At 40.2% G+C, this 25512-nt stretch overlaps 1 protein-coding gene across 7 annotated transcripts in view; it reads left to right on the plus strand.

Annotated features, from left to right (window-relative positions):
* CADM1 (cell adhesion molecule 1) overlaps positions 1–25512 on the plus strand; it is a 322060-nt gene that overhangs the window by 251887 nt on the left and 44661 nt on the right. For all 7 annotated transcript variants that reach the window (XM_036860676.1, XM_036860678.1, XM_036860680.1 and 4 more), the window contains exons 2-5: positions 4772–4918; positions 6489–6641; positions 13009–13146; positions 15329–15487. In XM_036860676.1, coding sequence (XP_036716571.1) covers positions 4772–4918; positions 6489–6641; positions 13009–13146; positions 15329–15487 — 597 coding nt within the window. The remainder of the gene's footprint in view (positions 1–4771; positions 4919–6488; positions 6642–13008; positions 13147–15328; positions 15488–25512) is intronic.

Below are 25512 nucleotides of genomic sequence, written 5' to 3' on the forward strand. Positions count from 1 at the left end.
TATTTCTCATTTCAGCTTCTTGCTCGAAGATTTGCCCCATCACCCGCTTCAGGCAGTTCTCTTGTTGGTCAAATAGATTCTAACCCAGGCTTAGTGTTCTGTGTGATGCATTTACATAGTGTTTATAACAAAATGAGGTTTCAGGAAAGAATCCATGAGTTAAGTCAATTGATGATTGAATTAATGGGGGATTTCTGAGTCCACTGCCTTCCCAGCCCCACTCCAGCCCTAACCAACTCAGCTGAAATGGTCTTTACTGATCATCAAAATAAATGTTATCTTTTTTTTTTGCTTTAGGTAATATGCTTTTTCTTCTTTGTAACGAATGTCCTGGCAACTTCTGGAGTACTTTGGGAGACCTGCTTGCGAGTGAATGGGCCTCTCTAATGCCAGAGTTTTATTTTTAGAATTTGTGGGGCAGATAGGGAAGTTATAGGGAATACAGTTGCTGGTATAAATTAAAAGCCAGTTTGATTCCGTCTCTTAAACCTCACCCACGTATACCAATGAGCAGTCAAAGATGTCTATACGTGTCAGACGTTGTTCCACCCTTAAAAATAAATTACCCTTGCTGATAACAGCCTTATTTAATGGCTACAGTATATTGTACCTACTTGATTTCTTTTGCCCAGAACGTGTGCTGTTTCTGCCCTGACGGTATATCTGCTGATTGAATTTTAGAAAATCGGAAGGGTTTTTTAAATGGATTATTTAAGAAAGGCACCAAAGTTACCTGTTTGTTCTGCTACACATCAGATTGTGTTTTGTAACAACCTAATTGTCATGATATCTGTTTCACGGGGAAATTTATCAAGTCACAGTGAACCCTTCTGTTTGGAAGAAATAGTTGAGGACGTGAGCAGAAATTATTTTTACATAAAGGCTTCAGGCGGTTAGGAGTACTGACATACATATCATATTTTCATCACTGTCATTCGCTTCCTTTGCCTCAAATAAATAGGTCATTATTATTCCATTGCAGCCATCTTACGATGCTCCAAGTATGGAGCTCTGTGTAATATAACTACTGTCCAGCTGACCCATATAATTTATTGGTGATTTTTACAGAGTGACATCCTTGGGCCACCACCATCAGTCAAGGCACTTTGATATCTTTCAGCACTTATAATTTTTTAGCATTTGTATCGTAACCATGTTAACATAGCTAGGAATTGTCATTTTCTGAGACACTGGATTTTAGGTTGGCCTTAGCAATTTCAAAAAATAATACAATAATGATGATGATACCACCGTGGATTTGCAGAGCCTGTTATGTGCCAGAGCACAGCAAGGGCAAACATTTGCAGATGGCAAAAGTTTTACCTGAATGATTTATTCAGCAATGACACATTAAAGGGATCTGGTCTTATATTATTTGATTATAAGTAATAAATAAGAATGTTTAGACTTTTTAAGAAACGTACAAACAAAAAAGTCCCTCTGGTTCTGTTTTATTACTTTCCTTGCTTTAAATACAAAATCACAGTCAACTCCTCTGCTCCTGTCTCCTTTGCAAATGTTTTATAGCCTTAATATGAATATAGACAGAATATACTAGGGTTCTGAGTAAAGACTAAAATTAGAGTGGATGCTTATTTCCACAGAAACTATTCTATTAGAGCTTAATTGAATTGCACTTGGCTTTAAGTCCCAGCATCTGCAAGATGGTAGTCAGGATCTATAAGTCCAAAGGGATTAAGGCCTTTCACTGGGTAGCCTTTCCATGTGGTCCTTTTATAAGCTGAAGATTCTTATTTGTGTTGCTAATAGACTTCCTTTAGGTAGAAGAAATCTCCTCCACAATCCAGGTAGACTGGTTTGATAGTCTAATCTCCTCAAGGCAAGTCCCATGTTTTGAGACAGAATAGCTTTTGAATCATGCAGTTTAATGTTTCCTTACTAGATTGGGTTACCCTGAGGAAATAGGGTATTGTCCTTTCTGTACAGACCTCCGCCAGGGCCAGCAAAACCACCTTGAAAAGCTTGCTCAGTTGGCAGGAATTCCCTTTCCCTTGTTTTAGTCTCAGATCTGGGAATAAACTGCTCCCCCCAGCTGGGTTCTGAATTCTGTGTTTGTCACGGTGACCCACTGAGGAAAAAATAAGCATGACTTCGTCTCCTCTGATCACTCTTCCTCTTTGTTATTATTCTCTAACACTCTTCAGCCCACTAAGCTTTCACTGCTGGATTTACCTTTTCACTTGCTACAAGCCCTGTGGACCTCGTTCTCACACCCAGGTTTCTTCCCTGGATCAGAGGTCTCAAGGTTGGGTTTCATTTTGCTCTGCTCCTCAAGCATCAAGAATTTTTGTTTATCTGTGGCTCTAATAATGTTTTCCTTATCCCTCTAGTTGCCTCTTTTCTAATCCTCTCCCGTAGGCTGGTTTATTTCTAGGTGGATTTGGCTTAAAGCCATCTTAGACGTCCCTTCTCACACTTCCCCGCTGTGTCACGCCAAAAAAGGATCCTTCAGCAGAAATATGAGAGCAGGTGGAAATCCTCCATTTACTCAAATTGCGTCTCTATTTATGCGGTCTCATTTTTTTTTTTTTAGAATAGTACTTATCTTTGACCTTTGTTTCTTAATGTGACAGGTTTTTTTTAGAGAGTGAATAAGCCACCCTGAGTTGATATATAATTACATAGAGAGCTCCTTGAGAGCAGGGACCGTGAGCTTTCATTCTTGTATCCACACTACTCGCAACATGTACAGTTGCTTAGTTGGGATTTGACATCTAGAGAAGTGATGGTGGTGCTGATGATCACAGCTACCGTTTATTCAGTTTTACGAAAGGTAGCCACAGTGCTAAATGCTTTACATTGATTATCTTTCTTTTTTTTTCCTTTAAATTTGTTTATTTATGTATTTATTTTTGGCTGCGTTGGGTCTTCGTTGCTGTGCGCGAGCTTTCTCTAGTTGTGGTGAGCAGGGGCTACTCTTCGTTGCGGAGCACGGGCTCTAGAGCGCAGGCTCAGTAGTTGTGGCATGCAGGCTCAGTAGTTGTGGCTCGCGGGCTCTAGAGCGCAGGCTCAGTAGTTGTGGCGCATGGGCTTAGTTGCTCCGCGGCATGTGGGATCTTCCCAGATCAGGGTTCGAACTCGTGTCGCCTGCATTGGCAGGTGGATTCTTAACCACTGTGCCACCAGGGAAGTCCCTGATTATCTTTCTTAATCCTCCCAACAGCTCTGTGAGATAGCTTTTAATTACTATCCCCACTTTACAGATGAGACATTGTCTCAGGGACTTTAATAGTTTTGCCTAAATCTTATAGCTAAAAAGCAATCTCTCTTGTCCCCTCCCTGATTGACCGTTGTACCTATTGCCTGTATTATACTTTTTGTTCTGTAAGTGGGAATTAGGGATCAGTTTTCACCAACATTGCAGCTTCTTAGAGGCTAGGACAATGTCTTATACTGCTAAATCCCCTGCTATGCCCGGTGCGGAATTGGACATTCAACAATTATTTCATCTTTTGCTTTTGAAGTCTCCTCTCCTCCTACCTGTGCTGTGGATCGTTTAGGACATTTATGAGGGGCCCTGGCTACTGTCACTTATCTTAGAAGTAACAAACTAGAGCCGATCTGGAGATAATCCAGATATCAGTGGATCTGAAAGCCTAGACTTTTTGACATGTTCTGTAAGAGATTTTCTAAATGGCTGGAAGGGGGTAGTCTGTAGAAGGGGCGTGGTTCAGGACTGCCTGGAGCTTTGGGTGAGTCATGAAGATGTAGTTTCTGAGAACAGAGTAACAAAGTGAACTGTAAGGCTTCCCAGGATTTTACTGAGTTTCCAAAGGGTCACAGTCAGGTCCCCACCCCTACGCAATAAATAACGGGACTGCCTATACTTTGGGAATCTTGACATCCACTAACAAGGTGAGATTGTTTACTGAGCCCTCCCACCTACTTCTATTAAGTGACCCCTTGAGTTTTCTGTGAGGTGACCAAATAGCTCAAGGGCATGTGAGCTGAGATTGAGTACAGTCATTCCTTGGTATCCATGGGGGATTGGTTCCAGGACCCCCACGGACACCAAAAATCTCAGGATGCTCAAGTCCCTTCTATAAAATGTATACTTGAAGTCATCTCTAGATTACTTATAATACCCAGTACAATGTAAATGTTATGTAAATAGTGGTAAAAACAATGTAAGCACTATGTAAATAGTTGCTGTCGTGCAAATTCAAGTTTTGGGGAACATTCTGGAATTTTTTTTTTTTTTTTTTTTTTTTAGTATTTTCTATCTGTGGTTGGTTGAATCTGCAGATGCCGAACCCGCAGATAAGGAAGGATGATGTATACGTATTTCCCCTACTCCATTTGTGGGAGCTGCTGTTCCTCATGACGGCCAATACTCTTACCTTTCTGTACCTCTCCAGCATACTACTTGGCTAGTAAAAACATTGGAGGCTGGAGCGTGGACATCACAACTTCTGACAGCACGTTGATTCCAGGCTTAGTTGTATTTTGCCCCTAGATCTAGCTCAGCTTAATCGACTCGTTTTGTGGACTATGGAGAAAGGTGTGTGAGCCTTACGAAATGTGGCTACTCCTGTCTATTTTCTTTTTTGGCCGCACAGCTTGTGGGATGTTAGTTCGCCGACCAGGGCATGAACCCGCTCCCTTGGCAGTGAAAGCTCGGAGTCCTAACCACTGGACCGTCAGGGAATTCCCATCGTGTCTGTTTTCTAATTCACTTCTTGTTTCTCATTTTAATTGATCCTATTAACCAAATTTTAATTGATGGAATTTTTTTCTCCTTTTTTTAAAGGTGATGGACAGAATTTGTTTACGAAAGACGTGACAGTGATCGAGGGAGAAGTTGCAACCATCAGCTGCCAGGTCAATAAGAGTGACGACTCTGTTATCCAACTACTGAATCCCAACAGACAGACCATTTATTTCAGGGACTTCCGGCGTAAGTTTCCATCTCTATAGCATTAGATGGCAACTTTTTTTCCTACATGTTGTCTTGATAAAGAGATTGCCAAGGCCTCCTTTTTTTTCTTTTTTTTTTCTTTTTAATTTAATGTTAGATGCTTAAAGTTTAATCAGTTCTTCAGAGGGAAGAAGAGACATGCAATCATAAACTTCCTACTTAATAGAAACCTTGAATGGTCCTTTTTTAAAAGTAAGACAGTCTTCCTTTGCAATAGGAATTGATTGTAGTAATTCAAGGTGAATTGCTGTTGAGTCCCAAATACTTAGCTGACACAAACAACTCAAATAGGGTAAAGCAAGGAAAATATAGCATTCTCAAAGGTAATCTGTTGGTTTGAAGACTGAAGTTTCCTAGGCAATCTGTGCCTATAAAGACAAAACCAAATCTCCTGTCATCATAGCCTGTGGTAGATGGAGGTGCCCATGTGCTGAAATCCTTCCAAATGTAAGATCACAAAAGCCAGTAATCGAAACTTAATTGTATATCATAGCAATGGTTCAAATGGGTGTCAGGGTTTGGCAAGAGCAAGAATCAGGTCTCTCGAAAAACTGTGATTTGAGAGCATTGGTGCCTAACCAAAGCGGGTGTCAGGCATGTCGCCTCCTGCCCACTTGTCCCCATTCCCCCCAACACCTCAGAACATTCATGACCTGTGGAAAGAGTTATAAACCTAAGGAACATTAAGAGGACTATGGAGGGTAAAAGGAGAGAAGCCAGCTTCTCATTGTTAGAATGCATTTTTGTCATTAGTATATACTGATGTAGCCTTTGCCAAATTAATATAAGGATTTTAAAAGTGAATATTAGAAATCAATAAAAAGCCCACATACATTACTTTTGGGATGACTCTGACTTCCTACTTTATGCCTAATCAGTTTCATCCCCGTGGAGCTGAATGCAGTTAGAAAATGGGGTCAGGTCTAAGGCCCCTGTAGGCCCCAGGCCATGGACTTTTGGCAGTGCCACCTCAAACCACATCAAACGCAAAGATGCATCAGAGTTAAATTGGATTGTTTTGCTATAAAGTGTTTTTTTTTTTTAATGATTTTCATTTTGCTTTTGAAATTACTAATAATGCTTTTTTAAAATTTTCTCTCATAATATTAGAACCTCTATTTCTTTTAAGGCCTCAGATTTTTAGAGACAATTTAAAAGCCTGTAGGTTCTACTCCCTGAAATTTCAGGGCCAAAGAGGGCTCATTGCCTGCCTTTCCTCCTGTTCTCATTCTGCCTGTCCTCCGATAGAAGATCCGAACAATTTATGAATAAGTGCTCAAACTGACAGCAAGGGATACACAGACACACACACCCATGTGTGTGAGTTTCCTTTTGGGGCAGGGATATATATGTGTCTACAAGCAGTTACTGCAGAAGCCCTAACTAGGAACTCAAGAAGCACAGAGAAGTACCCACCAGGTGCAGAAAGACTTAATCCGTGTGTCTGCTCTGTAGCTGCCTTTCTAGTCACCTGCCTTTTGCCTCCCCTCGGGAAGGCAAATAGACTGTCGTCTTTCTCACAACACTAACTCTGTGTTTTGTTTTCCAGCTTTGAAGGACAGCAGGTTCCAGCTGCTGAATTTTTCAAGCAGTGAACTCAGAGTGTCGTTGACAAATGTCTCAATTTCTGATGAAGGAAGATACTTCTGCCAGCTCTACACTGACCCCCCTCAGGAAAGTTACACCACCATCACTGTCCTGGGTAAGCAACGCACCAGGGCTTGTCCTGGGCAACGAGGGGGTGGTACTTACTGCCACATGGCTTCCAGCAGCTAGGAAAACGTTAACAGTAAATTTTACTGTTTTAGGAAGACTCACCGCCCATCTTGCTGAATTTTAAAAATAGCCTATTTTACCAAACACTCTAAGGAATGGCAATCAGCAGGCTTTCTAGATTTCACCTGCTCTTGGGTTTCAACCCTCAAGCTTCAGAAGCAAAGATCAAGAGAATTTAGAGCCCTCAAATGAATCACTCACCACATGTAATGTCGTTGCTTCTAACTACCAGGACTTTTTTTTTTTCCCTTCTGTGCAGTAGAGGGGGAAACAGGCTACCGCATCTGCACCCTGTGGCAGAGCTCTGATATGAAATCCACTTAATGATTTTTCCTTCTGAGTTACATCTCGTTTAATATTGTTGATCTCCTTTTCTTCGGCTTGACTTATTGCCTCATTTATTGCTCCCACTCAAGATTATGCTGTAAAAATCATACCCCATGAACACATACTTTGCCACAAATTGCAACCATTAGGTGTAAAAGAATGTGTAAAAGAATGTAAAAGAATGAAGAGCTTCTAGGGAGAGAAGGCTGATAATAAGCAAGGACTGTGGATTGGCTGCTGGGTACACCTCTGCCTCTAGCAGGTTAAGTATCTTCACGTACGATGGCTAGATTGCGACTTTCAGCAGAATCCCGGTAGCCAGGTTTCCATGTGTATGTTTTGATAGAGTCAGCAGATATTCCTGTGGTGAAGGTGGTCTGAACTAGTCACCTTTTAGACAAACATATACTCCAGTGCCTAACACCAGCCAATTTGGATTTTTGAAACTGAGTTTTCAAGGACCTACACTATAGCGTGGGGCAAGATCTCTGATTTACACCTTCGGAAAGATGATGAATCAAAGCCTATTTGAGGCGGCAGACTGCAGCTTTTCAGTGTAATGATATGAAGATTAAAGGGGAAAGATAAATATGAAGGATGTTTTTGCTTAGTGTGTGTGAACATATATGTATTTATGGGTGTATGTATTGATCTGCTGCCTCATTACTTTATTTAAACACAGCTGTAATAGGGAACATTTTTTTAATTCATTAAACTAAAACATATCCCTAATGCTTACATATATGTTATTGATAAGAGGAACACTGATTTTAGACAGTCAGGTTTCATGTCTGGCCATATTGCTTCTGCTGTGGTCTGTGTTTGGTGATGTGTACATGTTTATCTCTAATTGCGCCTTTGATCCCTATTAGATCTGCAGAAATAGTAAGTGTAGAAGGTTTGGCTGGGATGACCGTTTTGGAATTTGGCAGATGTACCGAAAGTTTTCTGGAGAAATCTTTGAAACACTGTTTGCTTGTTGGAGTAAGTCATCAGCTGCATAAACTTCAAATAGGCCATCTTCCCACTGACTCACCATTGTTTATGGTGTGTCCACGAAAGTGACGGCAATTAGATGGAATATACTTAACGGCATTTTGCATTTTCAGAATGTTTCGCTACATATACCTTTAAGTATGAATGTCTTTATTTCAAAGAAAGAGATGTTAATAATAGAGGTTAGCCGTCTTGCCCAGGTTACAAAGCACGTGGTGAGAAATCAAGAATCTTAGACTTCGAAACAGACCTTACTCTTCTGCTTCAGAACCTCTGGATCTTCTAGTCTAGGTTATTTTCACAACAAAATTCTGAAGGCTGCTGTTTCAAGATTTTCTCCCTGAAGGTGCACATCTTCTGTTGCAGGAGTGTATCTGGTCTTTGACAAGCAGTTACTGGCCTGTCAGTTTTCAGTGTTTGGTACATTTGTTCTCAGACCCACTAGACTGGGCCAGTTGGACTGAATACACCCAGCACTAGTCTTTTGAGAAGCATTATGCCTGTAATCCTTTGGAGGTCTGATGTTCTAGAAATAATAGGTTCCTTGCTTGTATTGTATAGAAACATTAACTTAAATATACTTAAAGGAATACTGGTAGATGCTCTTTTGCAGATATTATGCATTCATTTAATATTCCTTCCACTGAATTTATTCTAGGATTCCTTGACGGAGTCAAATTGTTGTCATCAGTGCTTGAGTCTTTCATATTCCAAAATCTGACAATTTCCACTGATACTCCTATATTCAAAGCTTCCTCCTAAGGTTTAGAGTTTTCAGGTATTACAGTGAATGAAGAATGATCTATTAGCATCGTCTTCGTTTCTATCTGTGGTTCTCTGAAAAGGACCCCATATGTACTTACACAGCTGTCAAACTTCTTGATCGGATGAAGATGCTCATTTTAGTGCATGCATCTTTATTTGTTGTTTGAAGCATTCAGCAAAAATTTCAGCATAATTATAAGACATAGAGATGGGTATTTGTTAGTTACTATTATGTTTATTATCTTATCCGTGTAAAAACTGAAAACTCCCCTACGATACTTTGCATGCATTTGGGTGCCTTTTAGGATATTCGTTCACTCCTTCCACTTGTGATGAGTTTGTTTCTTTCTCCAGATCATACTGCTGTTCATGAGAGGAGATGAGTGAGAGAGAGAATAGGCTGCCTTAACATTAGTATAGTTACTGATTATAGTAGCTAATATTATTACAGTCCTGTCCCTCTAAGATTAGTGTTCACTGTTAAGATTCCAGGAGCAGGAGAACCTAATTATTTTAAAGGATCTTAGAGTGAGATTCCACATACCCATCAGCTTTAAGTCTCCTCTTTTGTTGTAATTAACGTGACTCATCTTGATATTGCTGATTTTTTTTAACGTTGTAGGCGTAATGTTTATAATTAGCACTCTTACAGATGTGAGGTTAGCTAAGAAGAACGTCAACATTTCTCTGCTATTTTCTACTACTTCCCTCTACATGACTTTTATCCAGGTTTCCATCTCTATGCACCTCCTTAGATATATCTTTGGTTATTTTCATTCATGGCTGCAGGCAATTTTCACTAAATGTGTCTGTTTCATGGACCATGTATAAGTGTATTCTCTGGTTAGTAGCAGTTCTAATTCATTTTTTTCTTATAGATGGATTTTGATACCTTACTAACCACTTTCGTATTTGAGTAGACATTATGAAGTTAAAGGGAAAAACGGGAGAATGAATAGACCAAAATAAACTTTAAGATTTTCTTGTCCTACCCACCTTCTTTTCAGAAAGATAGACTTAAATCACTTCATTTATATTTTCTATAGCTCTCTTGCTTTAAAAAAAAATCTGAGAGAAGTTAACTTTATAACTGATATCAGTGAACCATTATGACTCACATTTTATTTTATATTTGTAAACCAAACAACTCCTACTACATTTGACTCTTTCTTCTTCTAAGCTTTGTAAAGATCAATAATACCGGTCACAATCTTGAGAAAACTGTTTATGGACTTGGAAAAAGTCATTCAGCCATTTCTCAGGATGTTCTTCTCAACAATAAACAAGTCCTTTATTTTTCTACACTGGTCATATTTTCCACCACTTTTGAAGTTTTCCACGTGTCTACCTTGGCTGTCAAGTTACAGGTGATGTCAGCTCTCCAGGAGGAGCTAGCATTAGTACAGGAATCACTAGGAAGGATTAGGGAAGTGTAGATTATACCTGCTGCAGTAGAGGAGGTATTAACATGGATAAAACCAAGCAACAGGTAATCTAGATAAGGACCTATTTGCTGCCATTCACACTCTCAACCCCCACACAAAATCTAAGAGACATTGGTAAATTTTCCTCTGGCCTAATTTATACATACCGCTTGCCATTTCCTTGCTTTGAACTAGCAGACATTATTGATAATGTGAAAAGAACACGCCATCATCCTTATGACCTTCTCCATCTGATGGAGAGAATTAAGTACTTCCTCTACTAAGAAATACCACTGAAGGTGAATTGCTAGTGGAGGTGAGAAGAAGCCTATGAGGAGGAGAGAGAGCTCTCCAGTGTCTTCAGACTCAACACGAAAAAGGAGAGGATGAAGGAAAGATACCCAGGAACACGCAGAAAACTAATATCTGACAAAGACTATGTTTGAGCCTTAATGCCGTCAAGACCTGACAATTGATATTTGCTGGAACCTTTTAACAACTCCTGGATCTGTTCCCATCAGGAAGATTCCCAGGTTACCACAGAATGACCATCAAAGTGTTTCTCCCAGAGTTATCCATGCATACTGAAATCTGCTCTATCCCATCCTGTAGTATTTTCCAAGGAAGAGAGCTTTGTATATTACACAGTGTCTTTAGCTATTTGCCCTCTTTGTCTCATCCGAAGAGAACCCCTTCTGTGAGTGTCCCATACTCAATTTGAGTTTCCTTAAATTGAGTAGTACCCCATCAATTACATTACTCAATTACATTTCTCATTGAAAATCATTGCACCTGTCAATATCAGAAATTATTTTCATCACTCCGTTTTTATTTCTGCCTGGACCTTGAAAAGAATTAATACTGTTTGACTTTCAGCCCTACATTTGTTGGGAGGACATTCCTAGCTCTTTTACTCCTTAGTTATTCCCTTTTTATCTAAGCCTCTTTCTGTTCCTCATAGCTCACCAAGATCTTATTTTCTTTAGGCTTGGACAATCTTTTCCTCTGACATTTGCTCTAACAAAGCATTTTTTTCAATATTCCTAGACGTAAACATCTAGTCTCTCTGTGTACTCCATATCAGCTATCTAGATACGTGTAATGAAAATCTTTAACCTACCTGATTGTCATCTAGGAAGGATAAACTGCGTTGAGGAAATAGCTAGCCAAAGTCATCCCATTTACTTTTATACCTGCCTTTCTGTCTCTTAAAAATGTTGGCAGATGTGCAACTCCAAACTGGATGTTAGACTATCTCTCTTTATGCTTATTTTTTCTTAAAATGTAAACTAGGGTAGTTCTTTGCCATGTTTAACTACTCATTGGGGCCACACCACTTTAGCAACACGTCCAGTTGAGCAACTGTGTTAGCTTCCGGTTATACAGGGAACAAAGAAGAGGCCTGCTTTTGCTCTAATAGTTACACTCTGCCTACCAACTAGCTTGCTGAGAATCATAAACAACAAATCATTTTCCTTTTCCTTTTCCATAATTCTCTATAGAAATTTTCAACTGCTTCAATTCAGTGTAAAAGTCTTCCTGTGGGTAGAATTTTCACGTTGGACTAGAACAGTTGGAAATCTCAAATACATGGTTTAATCCCATAATTTATTGAAGCAGTATCAGAGATTTATTATTCAACTTGATCATCAGGATGGCATGTTTATACATATTTAATTTCTTGTTTCTCTTCTGAGTCGAGAAACTTATTAATCATAAGTCTTAGAACCGTCTTTGCTTATTCATGGTGGTCAGGACATATATTCTTAGATTCAGTCTGCTGAATTCAGTATTCTTACTGATTTTTATTTCAAGAAGCTCAGTCTTGACATAAGGTTGCACTTATATGAAGTTTCATTGTCAACTCAGTTTCCGAAAAGATAACATGCTTTCTTTATCAACCACCATCATTACTCTTTATTTGATATTCAGCATTTTAGCCCCCAAATATTTTATTCTAATCATTTTATTACATATATGTTTAATATGCTTAGAGAAGAGTGGTTTTAATTTTGAGGTAGAAATCTAACCTACAAACACTCAATAGTCTTTTTCACCTTTGGTTTCCAAAATTTGTAGCTTTAGATTTCAGAATATAGAAAATCATTACAAATTAACTGGCATTTCCTATATTACTACATCTTCATAGCTAAAGGATTTTATTACTACACCATCCATCAGAGGTCAAGATCATATTCTAGATCTCTATAAATAATTTGAATTAAATGGAAGTGGCTCTGAGGCACAGTTTTTCTGTGTATGTTTATGGGGAGTGATTCTTTTACGGGACTCCATGTTTTTGATCTTTGCTGATTGACTTTGGAATCTTTCATATGAAGATTGAAATCCAAGGGTTGAGTTTAAGGAGAAATATTCCTTTCAGAGACTTCCAGATAAGGAGGGTAATGTCAATAGTGTGTACTCCTCTTGCTTTTATATCTACTTTCTGGTCAATTTTCTAATGACCGATTGATAGCAAAAAATCTAGTATCTATATTTTTATAACTTGGTCACTGATAACTTAGGAGTGGAAGACTGGTCATTTTATCAGATAACTTTAGGACAGATTCTAAAGTAAGAGATTTTACGTAACTCACTTTATTTGATAATGACTTTGTCTTTCTTCTGTTTCCTCCAGTGGCAGTTTGTTTTAAATTCCCATCAGGAATGTCTATTATTTATCTCCTTTTTTGGAGAGCAATGGTCCTAGTTTCTGATGAATAGAAGAATATGCCCAGAAATAGATTCTGTGTTTAAAAAGCACACATGTTTAATTTGTAGTCCCACCACGTAATCTGATGATCGATATCCAGAAAGACACTGCGGTGGAAGGTGAGGAGATAGAAGTCAACTGCACTGCCATGGCCAGCAAACCAGCCACGACCATCAGGTGGTTCAAAGGGAACAAGGAGCTCAAAGGTAAGATGCGAATTGCCTCATACTGAGGTAGCCAGTCCACAGTCAATCCCAGCAGGAGTACACCTTTGTGGACGTTAAAGACAAATGCAAAACACACCCCTGAACAAAAATGCTCATTTATATTGGGTTGGCCAAAAGGTCCGTTCTGTTATAAGCAAAAATGAAAGACACATTTTTCATTTTCACCGAGAACTTTTTATCAAACAACGGATTTCTTAACCGAACGAACTTTTTGACCAACCTAACATATGGTTTGCAATCAGTTACTAAGTGTGTCTGAGCCCAAGGCGTAACGGCATTTTACTGTTCTAATTCATATCCTCATTCTGTTGTTTGAGGGTTCATGGTGATATGTGCTGCTAGATGTTTACTCAGAGGCTCAGAGAGAACCAGACCTGTAAACTAGAACTCTCTAGACCAGTTAGAATCACTGAGGTATCCCCTGAGCTCAGGCTGGCCATGTCTGTACCCTTAGTTCTCCTTGCTTTTACCATGTGACCCAGGGTGGGTCAGGACCCCAGATTCTTGTGTTACACCTTGAAAAAAATGTATAGCAGTCCTGGCCACGGTGAATACCAAGTCATTCTAACATCTATTGGACTATCGGTTGTTTTGACAACGTGCTTTCCTGCAAGGGTGCTTGTGCTAAGCAGCTGAAAATCTATCTTCATAGCGAACTTGCAGGCACCACCCTTCTTGAGCAATCTGTGATTCAGTTGCCCGTGTCAGCAGCCTATTCTTCTGCAACGTTTCTGACTTTGTGCTGGCAGCACAGGCAACTTTTTTAACCCTGCTCCTATTGTCTTTCCCTCAGTACCAGGCCATCCAGATTTGATTCCTGGATCCTTGGACACCTGCCCTCTTAGCCACTGCATCGGCTGAAGGATACAGCCTAGCCCCTATTTTTGACTCTCTTTTGCCAGTTATCCTAAGTTCCTCATGCATGTCTGCATTCCGATTCCTTTCTTTGCAAAAGGTTGCCTTGCAAGTAGTACCCAGGACAGAGGACTCAGGGCCTGAACTCCTCTGATCATTTGACAGAAATGCTTGCTGTGTGCCTCAGTTTCCTCTAAAATGGGGATATTAATATTTACATACCTTGTGTGATTCTTACGAAGATGAAATGAGTGAATATTTGTAAAGCATGGGGCTTAGTGTCTGGGCCAAGGTAAGTGCTCTGTATGTGCTTGTTAAATAAATAAATAGTTCCAGGAAGAAAAGAAAGTCCTTTTAGAAAGAGGCTATAAAAATCTATATCTAGAAACAGAAAAATCTATATATAATGGCTTAAGTTTCAAAAAGCTTGCTCTGTTTTAATCTCCTATTTGCTAGGTATGGTTTTGGAAGGAAGGAGTTTCTCATTTCCCCTCTGCTTTTCTGTCTAAGTGAATTGAGCCATTAAATGTGTACCAATAAGTACAAAACATTAAAAGAAAGTTAATGGTGCGCCATGTCCCAGGGAGTGCTGAGTTCAGGAAAGGGGCCTCCTTGGCCTATTCATCCCATCCGGAAGCCTCCTCCCCCCTTTTCTGGGTGTTCTTGGATGTGGCTCCCTTCTGGCCTGAAGCCTATATCTTACTTTGCTCTACCCACTGCCACTGCATTTTTTTGTGTTCTTCCAAAAGTCTCCGAGTTTAAACATTTCAATTCCAATTTCATTTAATTGTAGTTGCTTTCCCTGTTAATGGTTGCTGATGGGGGTGGGCAAAGGGGGTTGTTTATATCTTTACTCCTGATTGAATTACTTAAGGGATTTGGATGACGTCCTGGAATTTTTAAACCGCATGACAGCCTAGTAGATGTGTTAAGTTCAGATGGTTGTAGGGGGAAAAAGCACTTCTCTTTTCTTCCTCCCTAATGCCTTGAGCAGTCAAATGTCAAAATGGGTCAACTTTCAGCTGCATTTTTTGTGGGAAAATTTAAGACAGAAGAAACATATATTTACATAAAAATAATAAATAGTATGTGGAGTTGATTTTATCTTAAATACTATCCTGCAAGGCTGAAAAGTAGGAAATTATCATTTTGTCAGTTATCTACCCCCCAGATTACCCTTATCTGGAGTGACTTCCATTATGTTTATTAAAATAGTAATGTTGGGGCAGAGGGAGGGAGGGAGGGGAAGATATTTAAGAAAAGAGGGAGATTCACTCAGCTCTGGTTTCTTGGTATGTCCCCCCAGGCAAATCGGAGGTGGAGGAGTGGTCAGACATGTACACTGTGACCAGTCAGCTGATGCTGAAGGTGCACAAGGAGGATGACGGGGTCCCGGTGATCTGTCAGGTGGAGCATCCTGCCGTCACTGGAAACTTGCAGACCCAGCGGTATCTAGAAGTACAGTGTGAGTACCTGTCTTAGCCCTTTCTGGCCACTGTGACAAACTACCACAGGCTGGTGGCTTATAAACCACAGAAATCTACTGCTCACAGTTCTGGAGGCTGGGAAGTCCAAGGTCAGGGTACCAGCATGGTCAAGTTCCAGTGAGATCCCTCTTCCTGGTTCATGGCTGGCACCTTCTCACTGTGTCCTTACATGGTGGAAGGGGCTAGAGATCTCTCTGCAGCCTCTTTTATAAGGGCACTAATCCCAGGCATGAGGGTTTCACCCTCCTGACCTAATCACCTCCCAAAGGCCCCACCTCCTAATGCCATCACATTGGGGATCAGCATTTCAACGTATAAGTTTTGTGGGGTGGTGGGGGGGGCACAAACACTCAAACCATAGCATTACCCAAGTATTTTATCCTGAGGGTATAGAGTAGCAGTTTTTTAAAAATACTTCAGAAGCCACTTATTGAATACATATGTTTTTATATAGTTTAGGTAGAATTTTTATCTTGTTGTCTTGGTAGAAAAATAATCAAAGGATTATTTTACTGAAACACTGCCATATTATAGAGTGCCAGTGAGGATTTTGAAAACACTACATTTAACCCAAACGTAAAACTTGAAAATGATTCCATCTGCTCTAGCGTATGACTTAATTAATTAAATTTTGTGAATATTGACTGTAATCATTTCTATGCCAACTTCAAAATCTAGGGTAATTCCAGCCGCCGCCCCCCCCCCGCCCCTGGCTTTATTAACCCCATCATAAGTGCTGAATTTTTTTATAGAAGGGATTTTATTCCCACTGAACATCGGCATCTTGTTTTAGATTGCAAGTTCTCTTCTATTTTAGCTTAAATGATAGCGATGAGTTTAAAAGTGGAACTCTTTGGGATGAGTGCCGTGGTCTTAATGGCTTCATTAGTAAAAGCTGGCTCACGGTGAGTGAGGTTTCTCCTCACTGTGCCCTATGGACTAAAGATGCTCTCCTCATCTTCTCCTCTGGGCTCTCCTACTTGTGGAAAAAATACCTGCTTTCTGCACAAAATTATCCTTGCACCAAAGTTGTGGCTGAGTAGCCAGCTTCTCACTTTTTATCAAAAGACTTCTGTAACTTGACCTCTGCAAAATTCCAGGTGGCATTTGAGTGTGCCTAGTGAAAATGTTGCAAGAGTTTGATTGGATGTCAATGATTGGGCATCAGATAAAGGAAAAGCATTACTCTCTGTGAATTATTCTATTAATTTTCTAGGGCTGCCATAGCAGATTACCACAAATTGAATGGCTTAATAAACAACAGACATTTATTCTCTCACAGTTCTAGGGGACAGAAGTCTGAAATCAAGGTGTCGACAGGGCCAAATTCCCTCCGAAGGCTCTAGGGAGAGGATCCTTCCTTGCCTTTTCTGGCTTCTGGTGGCTCCAGGTGTTCCTTGGCTTGTGGCCACATCACTCCACTCTCTGTCTCCATCTTGACCTGGCCTTCTTCTCTTCTCTGTGTGTCTCTTATAAGGACACTTGTCACTGGACTTAGGGCCCACCCGGCTAACCCAGAATGGTCTCAATTCAATATCCTTAACTTAATTACATCTGCAAAGAATGCTTTTCCAAATAAGGCCGCAGTCACAGGTTCCAGAGGTTAGGAATTAGGTATGTATTTGGTGGTGGCAGGGGTGGGCATCATTAATCCCCCTATGATTTGTATCACCTGCTTAGGTTGCCTGAGCAAAACAGGGGATGGAGAAAGTTATAAAAAGTTGCTTCTACGAGGCCATCCCATTCCACTTTGTGAGCTTGGCTCAATTTAACATTACATAATGCCAGTTTTTCTTGTTAATTCATTTCATCTACTTCATTATGTGGCTTCATTATGGGCATCATGCTTATAATTTTCATATCACTAAAACTATTGTGGTGTAATGCCCCTATAATGGGAAAACAGAAAAGATCAGATATTATCTAAATTGGTAGATAGTAGATTTCTTGTGACTTTGTTAATATGTAATTCATTTAAGCAAACTTAATACCCATTAACTTTCCTTGTAGGGGCCCATTAGCTTTAATAATACATTAGCTCCTTTGTGAGACCTGAGTAGCTGTTCACCCAGTTCCCACCCCTAAACTCTTAGTTTCCCAGAGTATCTTCTAAATAGAATATAGCCCCACCCACCTACAAAATTATACTCATTTCCAAATGCAAAATATTTCAAGCACTACACCTCCTACCCCTTGGAAGACTTGCCAATGATCTTTATAAAGCCTTTTCTTTTGAAGATTCAAGTGAGATTTGTCCTTCTAAGAAAAGGAATAAAGCTGCATATCTGAATCCATTTGACTTCAATCTTACAAAGTACTGCTAGCCCTTAACTGCCCGAAAGTGACTTTAATGCCTTCCCCAAACTGAAGACACATCCCTGGGTCATTTTTAACTTTAACATGGCACCTTTTTATGGGAGACTCTGTTCTTTTACCCAACGTAAGCCACACAAACATTTTATCCTTTGATATTCCATTTCTTGGAATGTATATAAGGAAAAATGTCTTTTTGCATAAAAGAAGGTTAAGAATTACAAAGCATTGTGTTAATCTGAATGGAGTTTAGAGTCTGATCTGGCATCTTAATACGATGCTTCATGCTCAAGAAAGTCACATGACAGTTCACAACCCTCCCGCTCTAGAACACTACTGAAAAATTTGCAGAGTCAGCCAGGAATTCCTTACGTAGCATCTTCAGACACATCGGAATTCTCTACTTCATTACCTACCAGCTTTACTCTCCTTGAACACCAACAGCTATGGACAACAAAAAGCCTCATGTCTCAGGTGCTCAAGGCACTCGGTCATCGGGTGCTAGAACTTTCTCAGACCTTGGCCAGTGGTGTTGGGGACTCAGCTCCATTCCCCCCATAGGAGGCCCCTCTCTGCAGACGAGCCACACCATGTCTCTCTCTTTTTTTATTGAAGGATAGTTGATTTACAGTGTTGTGCCAGTCTCTGCTGTACAGCAAAGTGACTCGGTTATACACATATATACATTCTTGATGGCCATGAAAAAAGAAGAGATACTTGAACGCATGAGATTCAGTAGCCAGTCTGCATGGATGGTGAATTATTTTGGATACTCTGTGAGGAGTAACATTAGACCTTTTTTTTTTTTTTTTTAAGTTTTATTTATTTATTTATTTATTTTTGGCTGTGTTGGGTCTTCGTTTCTGTGCGAGGGCTTTCTCTAGTTGCGGCAAGCGGGGTCCACTCTTCATCGCGGTGCGCGGGCCTCTCACTATCGCGGCCTCTCTTGTTGCGAAGCACAGGCTCCAGACGCGCAGGCTCAGTAATTGTGGCTCACGGGCCCAGTTGCTCCGCGGCATGTGGGATCTTCCCAGACCAGGGCTCGAACCCGTGTCCCCTGCAATGGCAGGCAGATTCTCAACCACTGCACCACCAGGGAGGCCCAAGACCATTATTTTTTAATTGGCCCAAACTCTGGACTCAGCAGTTCTTAAACTTTTGGGGATCGTTGACCCCTTTAAAAATCCTTTGACAGCTATAGAGCTGGAAATGATGACATTCACCACATTTTACTTCCAGTATAAGGAGTGTATTTACAGTTTTCCTAATTTTAGGTATTCAAGGGCCACTTTCACAAGTTTTACCAAATCCACAGGTCATCTGTGTTCGTATCACATTTAGAATTTTTAAGTCATTTTATTGCTTTAACCTAGCCAAGACCTGTGTAAAAACACCTGTAAAATTATGAGTTTTATTTGCTATGTATATTCTATCTAGTAAACTTTAAGATAAATATACAACTATTATTTTTTAATGTCCTTTCCTTTGCCACCTAAAAAGATTTCTTATACTATCAGTGATAAACATTAGTTTATCACCAGGACATCCTGAACTGGTCCATGGACCTCAGATTAAGAATTACTCTACTCTGGGGAAATGAGACTACCTTCGAGGCAAATCTAACCTGATAGGATTGGTGTTAAGTATACTCAGTTCAACCTTGGCCCATTTTGCTACATGAAGTTTTTTGGAAACCTCTCTCTACCTCATCTAAGATGGATGGATATTAATCGGGATAAGAACAGAGTAAAATGACAGATAATGGATTTGAATGCTGTATAAATTATGTCCTTTTAGAAAATACTATTTTTTAAAAAGGAAATGAAAACCTACGTTGTATGCCACTAAATATCTTACTTTAAAATTGACAGGAGCAAGGAGGAGGGATAAAATGAAGGGAAGGGTTGCACACTCCCCTTGACACGGAGAGCCACCATATTGTCTAGAAGACAAGGCTTGAGCTCCAACTTGGAATCCCTTTTGTGGTGTGGATTTAAGTCCCAATTAATTGGACACAGAATTTTGCAGCGTTTGTTTGTTAAGACACTTGTATGTGGTACCAGCAGAAATTGTGGTGCCCAATTATGTGAAAAATCAGCCAGATGTGTATGCTGTCATACTTTAAATAATCCTTAAGTTTTTGGTGAGTACAGATATTAATTGTGTAGTATGCATTGAAGTGATTAACGTCAATGTAATTTATCATCTGGAGATTTCTGAACATAAATAAGTGAGTTGTTTTGTTCAGCAAGGTGTTGACCTCTCAGAATTAGTGAATTAAAGTCCCCCCTCCCTTTTTTTATTATAAATATGAAAGGCACCACAATCAGCCAAGTGTTCAGTTATTTGATTTTCCGGGGCATTAGCTGCTCTTGTTTGTGGCATTTCCCTGTTGGGTGCTCGTTTGCAAGCTCATTAATAAGGTTTTCTCATAGGACCGTTGCTGGGAAGGAAGAACATACAGTAGGGCTCTTAGTTTTCTAGCTTTCATTCTGAGGCTCAGCAAGGATACGGCAGCACGCAGTTAAATGTTTAAAACAGAAAGTAATTGTGCTCGCGACCTGGAATTCAAAGCTCTCTTTCCTTAGATGTTAGGCAGAGAACAGTTTTGCTTTTTAATGTTCTGAGCTATATGACCCTAAACTCTTTCTGTGCAGTTTTTTCTTTCCAATGTCTGTGTATATAGCGTTGCTCAAATTTACAACAGGGTTGATTATAGCAGAATGTGGTAGAATTGTAGCACGGTTAGTGGAGCTTCAGATCTGAGCGAACATACTCTTGTCAAATAAAAGCCTGTTTAAAGGAGAACAGTTCACTGTCTGCGCGTTAAAAGAAAACTGTCTAAATAGCATCAAGGTGGAAACACATAGCGACATAAGCTGGGAATTCAAAGAAAAGGTGTGACCCTCAGTATGGAATTCAGATTGCTGTGCAAGGGGGGAAGCCTTACTCTGGACCGAGGTGAATCGGAAGCTCTGGAATTACTGCTGTGTGTCTTTTGCTTTCCCCCATCGTAGCCTTGCTCTTTAAAATGTTTTGCAAAGATCCTCATCTAGTGAGGATTTTGTGTGTGTGCATATCTGAAAAAAAAAAATTTAAGAGATAGGTTTTGAAATGGAGAATGAAACCAAAGACTCAAAAAATGGGTGTTTGAACGCCTTCCCTGCTCTGATTATCATCTGCTAGTTAATTATGTTCGTGGGCATCATTTTCAAAATGAGTTTTATTGACTCAGTGTAGCCAGGTATTTTGTACATCCATATTCCTGTTCATCGAGGGTCCACAGAAGGCTAGATTTTTTTTTTTCTTTCATTCCCTCAGTTGGGGGAAAATTGGGCATTGAGGAGATGATCAAAACCTGTTCTTTGTGCCAAAATAAATGTTTCTCTGGTATCGATAGTGTCCTGCAGTGAAGGAGGGAGAAAAACCTGGAAATGGGAAAATCTTTCCTGTTTGGAGTGGAGGATAACACACAGTTTACCACGGCAGCTCCCATATCCCATCCTCTCCCCCATCGATTCTGCTCCCAGGTTATATTCTTCAAAGCATAATAGCTGGCGTTCTCATATTTGGCCTGTTTCTCTCTGATCTCCGGTCTCTTTTTTTTAACAGAATATGCTCTTCCTCCCACTCTCCCTTTCTTTTATTTTTTTAAAGCAATGAATTGAGTTCCAGGGAAGTTATTTCAGTATTTATTATTCCTCCTGAAAAATAATCAAGGCATGGAGACCCCCTGATTCAAACTAATGTTCTAACCTATCATTTTTTTTGTGTTAACACACAGTAGAAGCGGGTCCAAGTTCCTGATGCCATTAACTCCATAGAGTGTTAGCGAGGCATTCTGCAGTGCCAAAGGGGGCGGGAGACTGAGTCACTAATACTCAAAAAACAAAGAGTAAATATTGGGCCAACTCCATTGTGAGCAAGACTTGAATGACATGACTCTTAGGGAAGAAAGCCTTTGCCATCATCCCTGCCTTCTGAAGGCACACCCTGTAGAAAGAGGCCTCTTCCCACATCTCACTGTCTGACCTAATGTATTTGGAAAAGGTGTGTCTCTGTGGCCGTGGACATTGAATACTATGTAGTGAAACAGTTCTTCTAATGTGCGCTCTTAATGGTTTTTAACTCAAGGTCAGATTTTGATTCTGTGGAAGGTTAAATGGTTGTAAAGCTAACATCTCAAAATCTAAAAAGAATGGTCCAAGGGGGATCGCTGGGGGAAGTGGGGGATTAATCAGGAGTTTGGGATTAACATATACACACGACTATATGTAAAATAGGTAAACAACAAGGACCTACTGTATAGCACAGGGAACTATACTCAATATCTTGTATTGATAATAACCTATAATGGAAAAGAATCTGAAAAAGAATATATATATATAAACCTGAATCCCTTTGCTGTACACTTGAAACCAACACAACATTGTAAATTAACAATACTTCAATTTAAAAAAAAATATGTTTTTAAAAATGTTGGACAACCAAATAAAACTTCCTATACTTAAGGTGGTTAACAAAAAATAAATAAAAAGAATGGTTCAACAACATTCTTTATGATTTCATTTAAGATACCACCTTGAAATATACCCAAAATGCTAAATAAATGTGTAGTGAAGTGGAAGTATGTAAATCAGACACGCGGGTTGAACCTCAAATTTTGGGAGCTGGATTGACCTTCTAAAAGAAAAATAGAATTGTATTTTGCAATGAGGGCTGTTAAAGTGATTAAACAAGGAGGCCATTAGACCAGTCTAATAAGGTGACTCTGATACCTTGGTAGCTTATGTAGGCAAACCAAAACCTAAACCAAAGCCAATGCCCTCCAAGGCAATGAAACTCAAGCCCAGCCAATCACAAATAGCTAACCAGGCTTCCCAAATTAGGCAACTGCTCAAGCTCTAGCCAATCAAATAATTCACTTGCTTTACTTCCGTGTCTTTTCTATTAAAACCTTTCCCCCAGCTCCTATTGGAGCACTTTCAGTTTGGGCTGCCCTGTTCAAATGGATGCTCAAATAAACACTTGAAAATTTTAATGTGCTTTGTCTATCTTATAACAGGGCTTAGAGGGATTCACGGTCTGCTTGTTTTTGTTTTGTTTTTGTTTAACTGGTAGCAGAGCTAGAAGTCCATGCCCCAATGTTTCCCCACTTTCTCATTCATTCATTCACTTGGTAAATGTGTATTGAACGCCTACTATGTGCCAGGCACTGACACTGTTCTAGGCACCAGGGATACAAAAAAAACCTTTTCTTGTTACAGAGCTAACGTTCTTGTGCAGAAAATCTTGCTATGAGAATTTTCTCACCCAGTGTTCACTTTCTAATTCTGAAGATTTCTCAAAGATATGGAAGAGTGCTGTGTGGGTGAGTGTGCACCCCACTTCAAAGGCACTGGAAACTACTCTCTGCCACAACATCACAGAATAAAATTTGATTCTGTTGGGTAAACAGTAATCTCAATATCCACAAAACTACTCACAAGTTGCAACAAGAGGAAACTGCATTTTACTGTGTAATGTGGCACATGCTCTTCGGTCCCACATCCGTCCCCCCAGGTTTGACTCACCCCACTCATCATAGCTCAGCCCTCCTCAAGAAGAACAGTTTAAGTGCTCCGATTCATACAACAGATGTAACAGCAGGAGGTCCTTCACCTTGCAAACAAACAAAATAAATGGCAGTGAAAATTATTCGTGAACGTATTGTGACAATGGGAAGCAAACCTTTTGCAAGATGTTCTCTTCATGTCCTCTGAGAGCTCGCTGTGACTGTGTTCTCTCACCAGCCCCAATGACCTCGTGATACATCGCCCTCCTTCAGAGCAAAGCCGGGCTCTCCCAGCAGCTTAGGCGGCCGTGTTATAGGGGTTGATTCTTGCTTTGAGCTCAAGCAGCCCCTCATACTCACCAAATCTCAGGTGCATCTCGGCATTGTCGTGCTTCTCCAAACTGCCGTAATCCCCCATGATTGACAAAGGCCCTTCTGTCAGTGCTTCCCCACCTGAATGCACAGGCACTGACCCAAACCGTCCTCGCAGCCATTCTGATCCATCTGGGCCCACACTGCCCTTGAGTTCTCCCTGGTGGGCCCGAAACAATGAACACTTGGTCGACAGGCATCCAGTCTCACTCTAACAGGTGTTTCAGAATGTTGGATGAAATCTAAGTAAGGGACACAAAGAGCCTGCAGGAACAGATTTGCACTTGGGGTCCTGGACCTGCTTGCAGTCAGCCCATCAATGAACATTTGAGGCCCACGTCCCCTGATTTAGAAAATCTCAGGCAGGGAAAGCGTCAGGAGCCCCTGGGCTAACAGGTCTCCTCCTGCCGTGGTGTCAGGGCGCCTTCCCTCTTATCTCAGCAATGCTCCTCTCTGGTACATGGGGAGGATAATATCCCAGGCAAAAGGAAACCGCAGTGTACTTTTTTTAACTAAGAAATTTTAAAGACCTGATATGTTACTGCGGTAATCTAGAGGGAAGGAGACTGTGACTTTTCATTTACATAGGAAAGTGAAATACACGTTCCAGAGTCTTGAGTTTCATCTTCTGAAAAGATCATAGAATATGGTGCAAGGTCAGACTGGCATGAAATCAATTGTAATCTGCCAGCAAGCCATTCTAACCTCTTTTAAGAGTTTCCTTTTATATATATATATTTTCCCTTTATGGAGAGAGCAAAGTCCATTTAAAGAAAGTCTCATCAAATCAGAATGTCTTTCTAATATGATTTTTTTAATTGGCTGCTACTGTAGTGTGACCTAAAGCCTCCTGGTATTTAACCCTCTGTGCGACTTTGACCAATGGACGAATTTTGTCTGTAGTAGTCTTGCTAAATGTCTTTTATGGGGTTTTTAAACAATTACAGTGTATTATGAAAACCTCAGATCCCTCGACCTAATTGATTGGCTGTTGGTGGTACCATCTCTGTAGTTGTAATGTTCCATGAGTGCACAGACCTCACTATTTTTCTTATTTTTATATAGCAGTTCCATTTTATAGTGACATTAAGCCTTTCTGCAGTACATTTCTAGACAGTTATTGAACTTGGGCAGAAAGTGTCATCTGGCTTTTAGCCTTGTGCCTTCCAACGTAAAAGGCGTAAAAGGCGTAAAATGATCACCCAGAAAATGTTCTGGGCCTTACCTCATTACTTAAAAATAAATCTTGGAGTCTGGTTCTGTTTCAGAAAAGATGCGGCGGGTTATAACGTTTGATTTATGAACATAATTAAAATATAAATGATGAGCTTCTGGGCTATGTAGTCAGCCATCTGGATTGTTCAGTATTCTGACATACTCGGATTGTGGTCAGGATCATCCTGGGAAGATGTAGCAGCCCTGGGTTCTAGAGGTGCCAGTGGAGTCCCAGGGTTTCTATTCCACGTGTTGGGAAGGCTCAAGTTCCTCTTTCAGGGCAAAGGAGGGGGAATTGAATTTGTTTTTTAAGTTTCCTTCACCCAGAGATGGATCTTGGCACACAGACCCTCTATTTGGCTCCTAAGCTGGGCGTGAAGATAGCTCAGCTGCCCACAGTCGAATAATATGCCTATAAATACTGCACGTGTCAACAGAGGAGGACATTTTTCTGTATAATGCAAGCAAGATTAATATTTACCTTTCCAGTGACCTATTAAGGTAACTGTGGCAGCTGTACCCATAAGTAGATGGTAGATGTTTCTCCAG

This window comes from Balaenoptera musculus, chromosome 8 (genome assembly GCF_009873245.2).
Source record: "Balaenoptera musculus isolate JJ_BM4_2016_0621 chromosome 8, mBalMus1.pri.v3, whole genome shotgun sequence".
Lineage (NCBI taxonomy): Eukaryota > Metazoa > Chordata > Mammalia > Artiodactyla > Balaenopteridae > Balaenoptera > Balaenoptera musculus.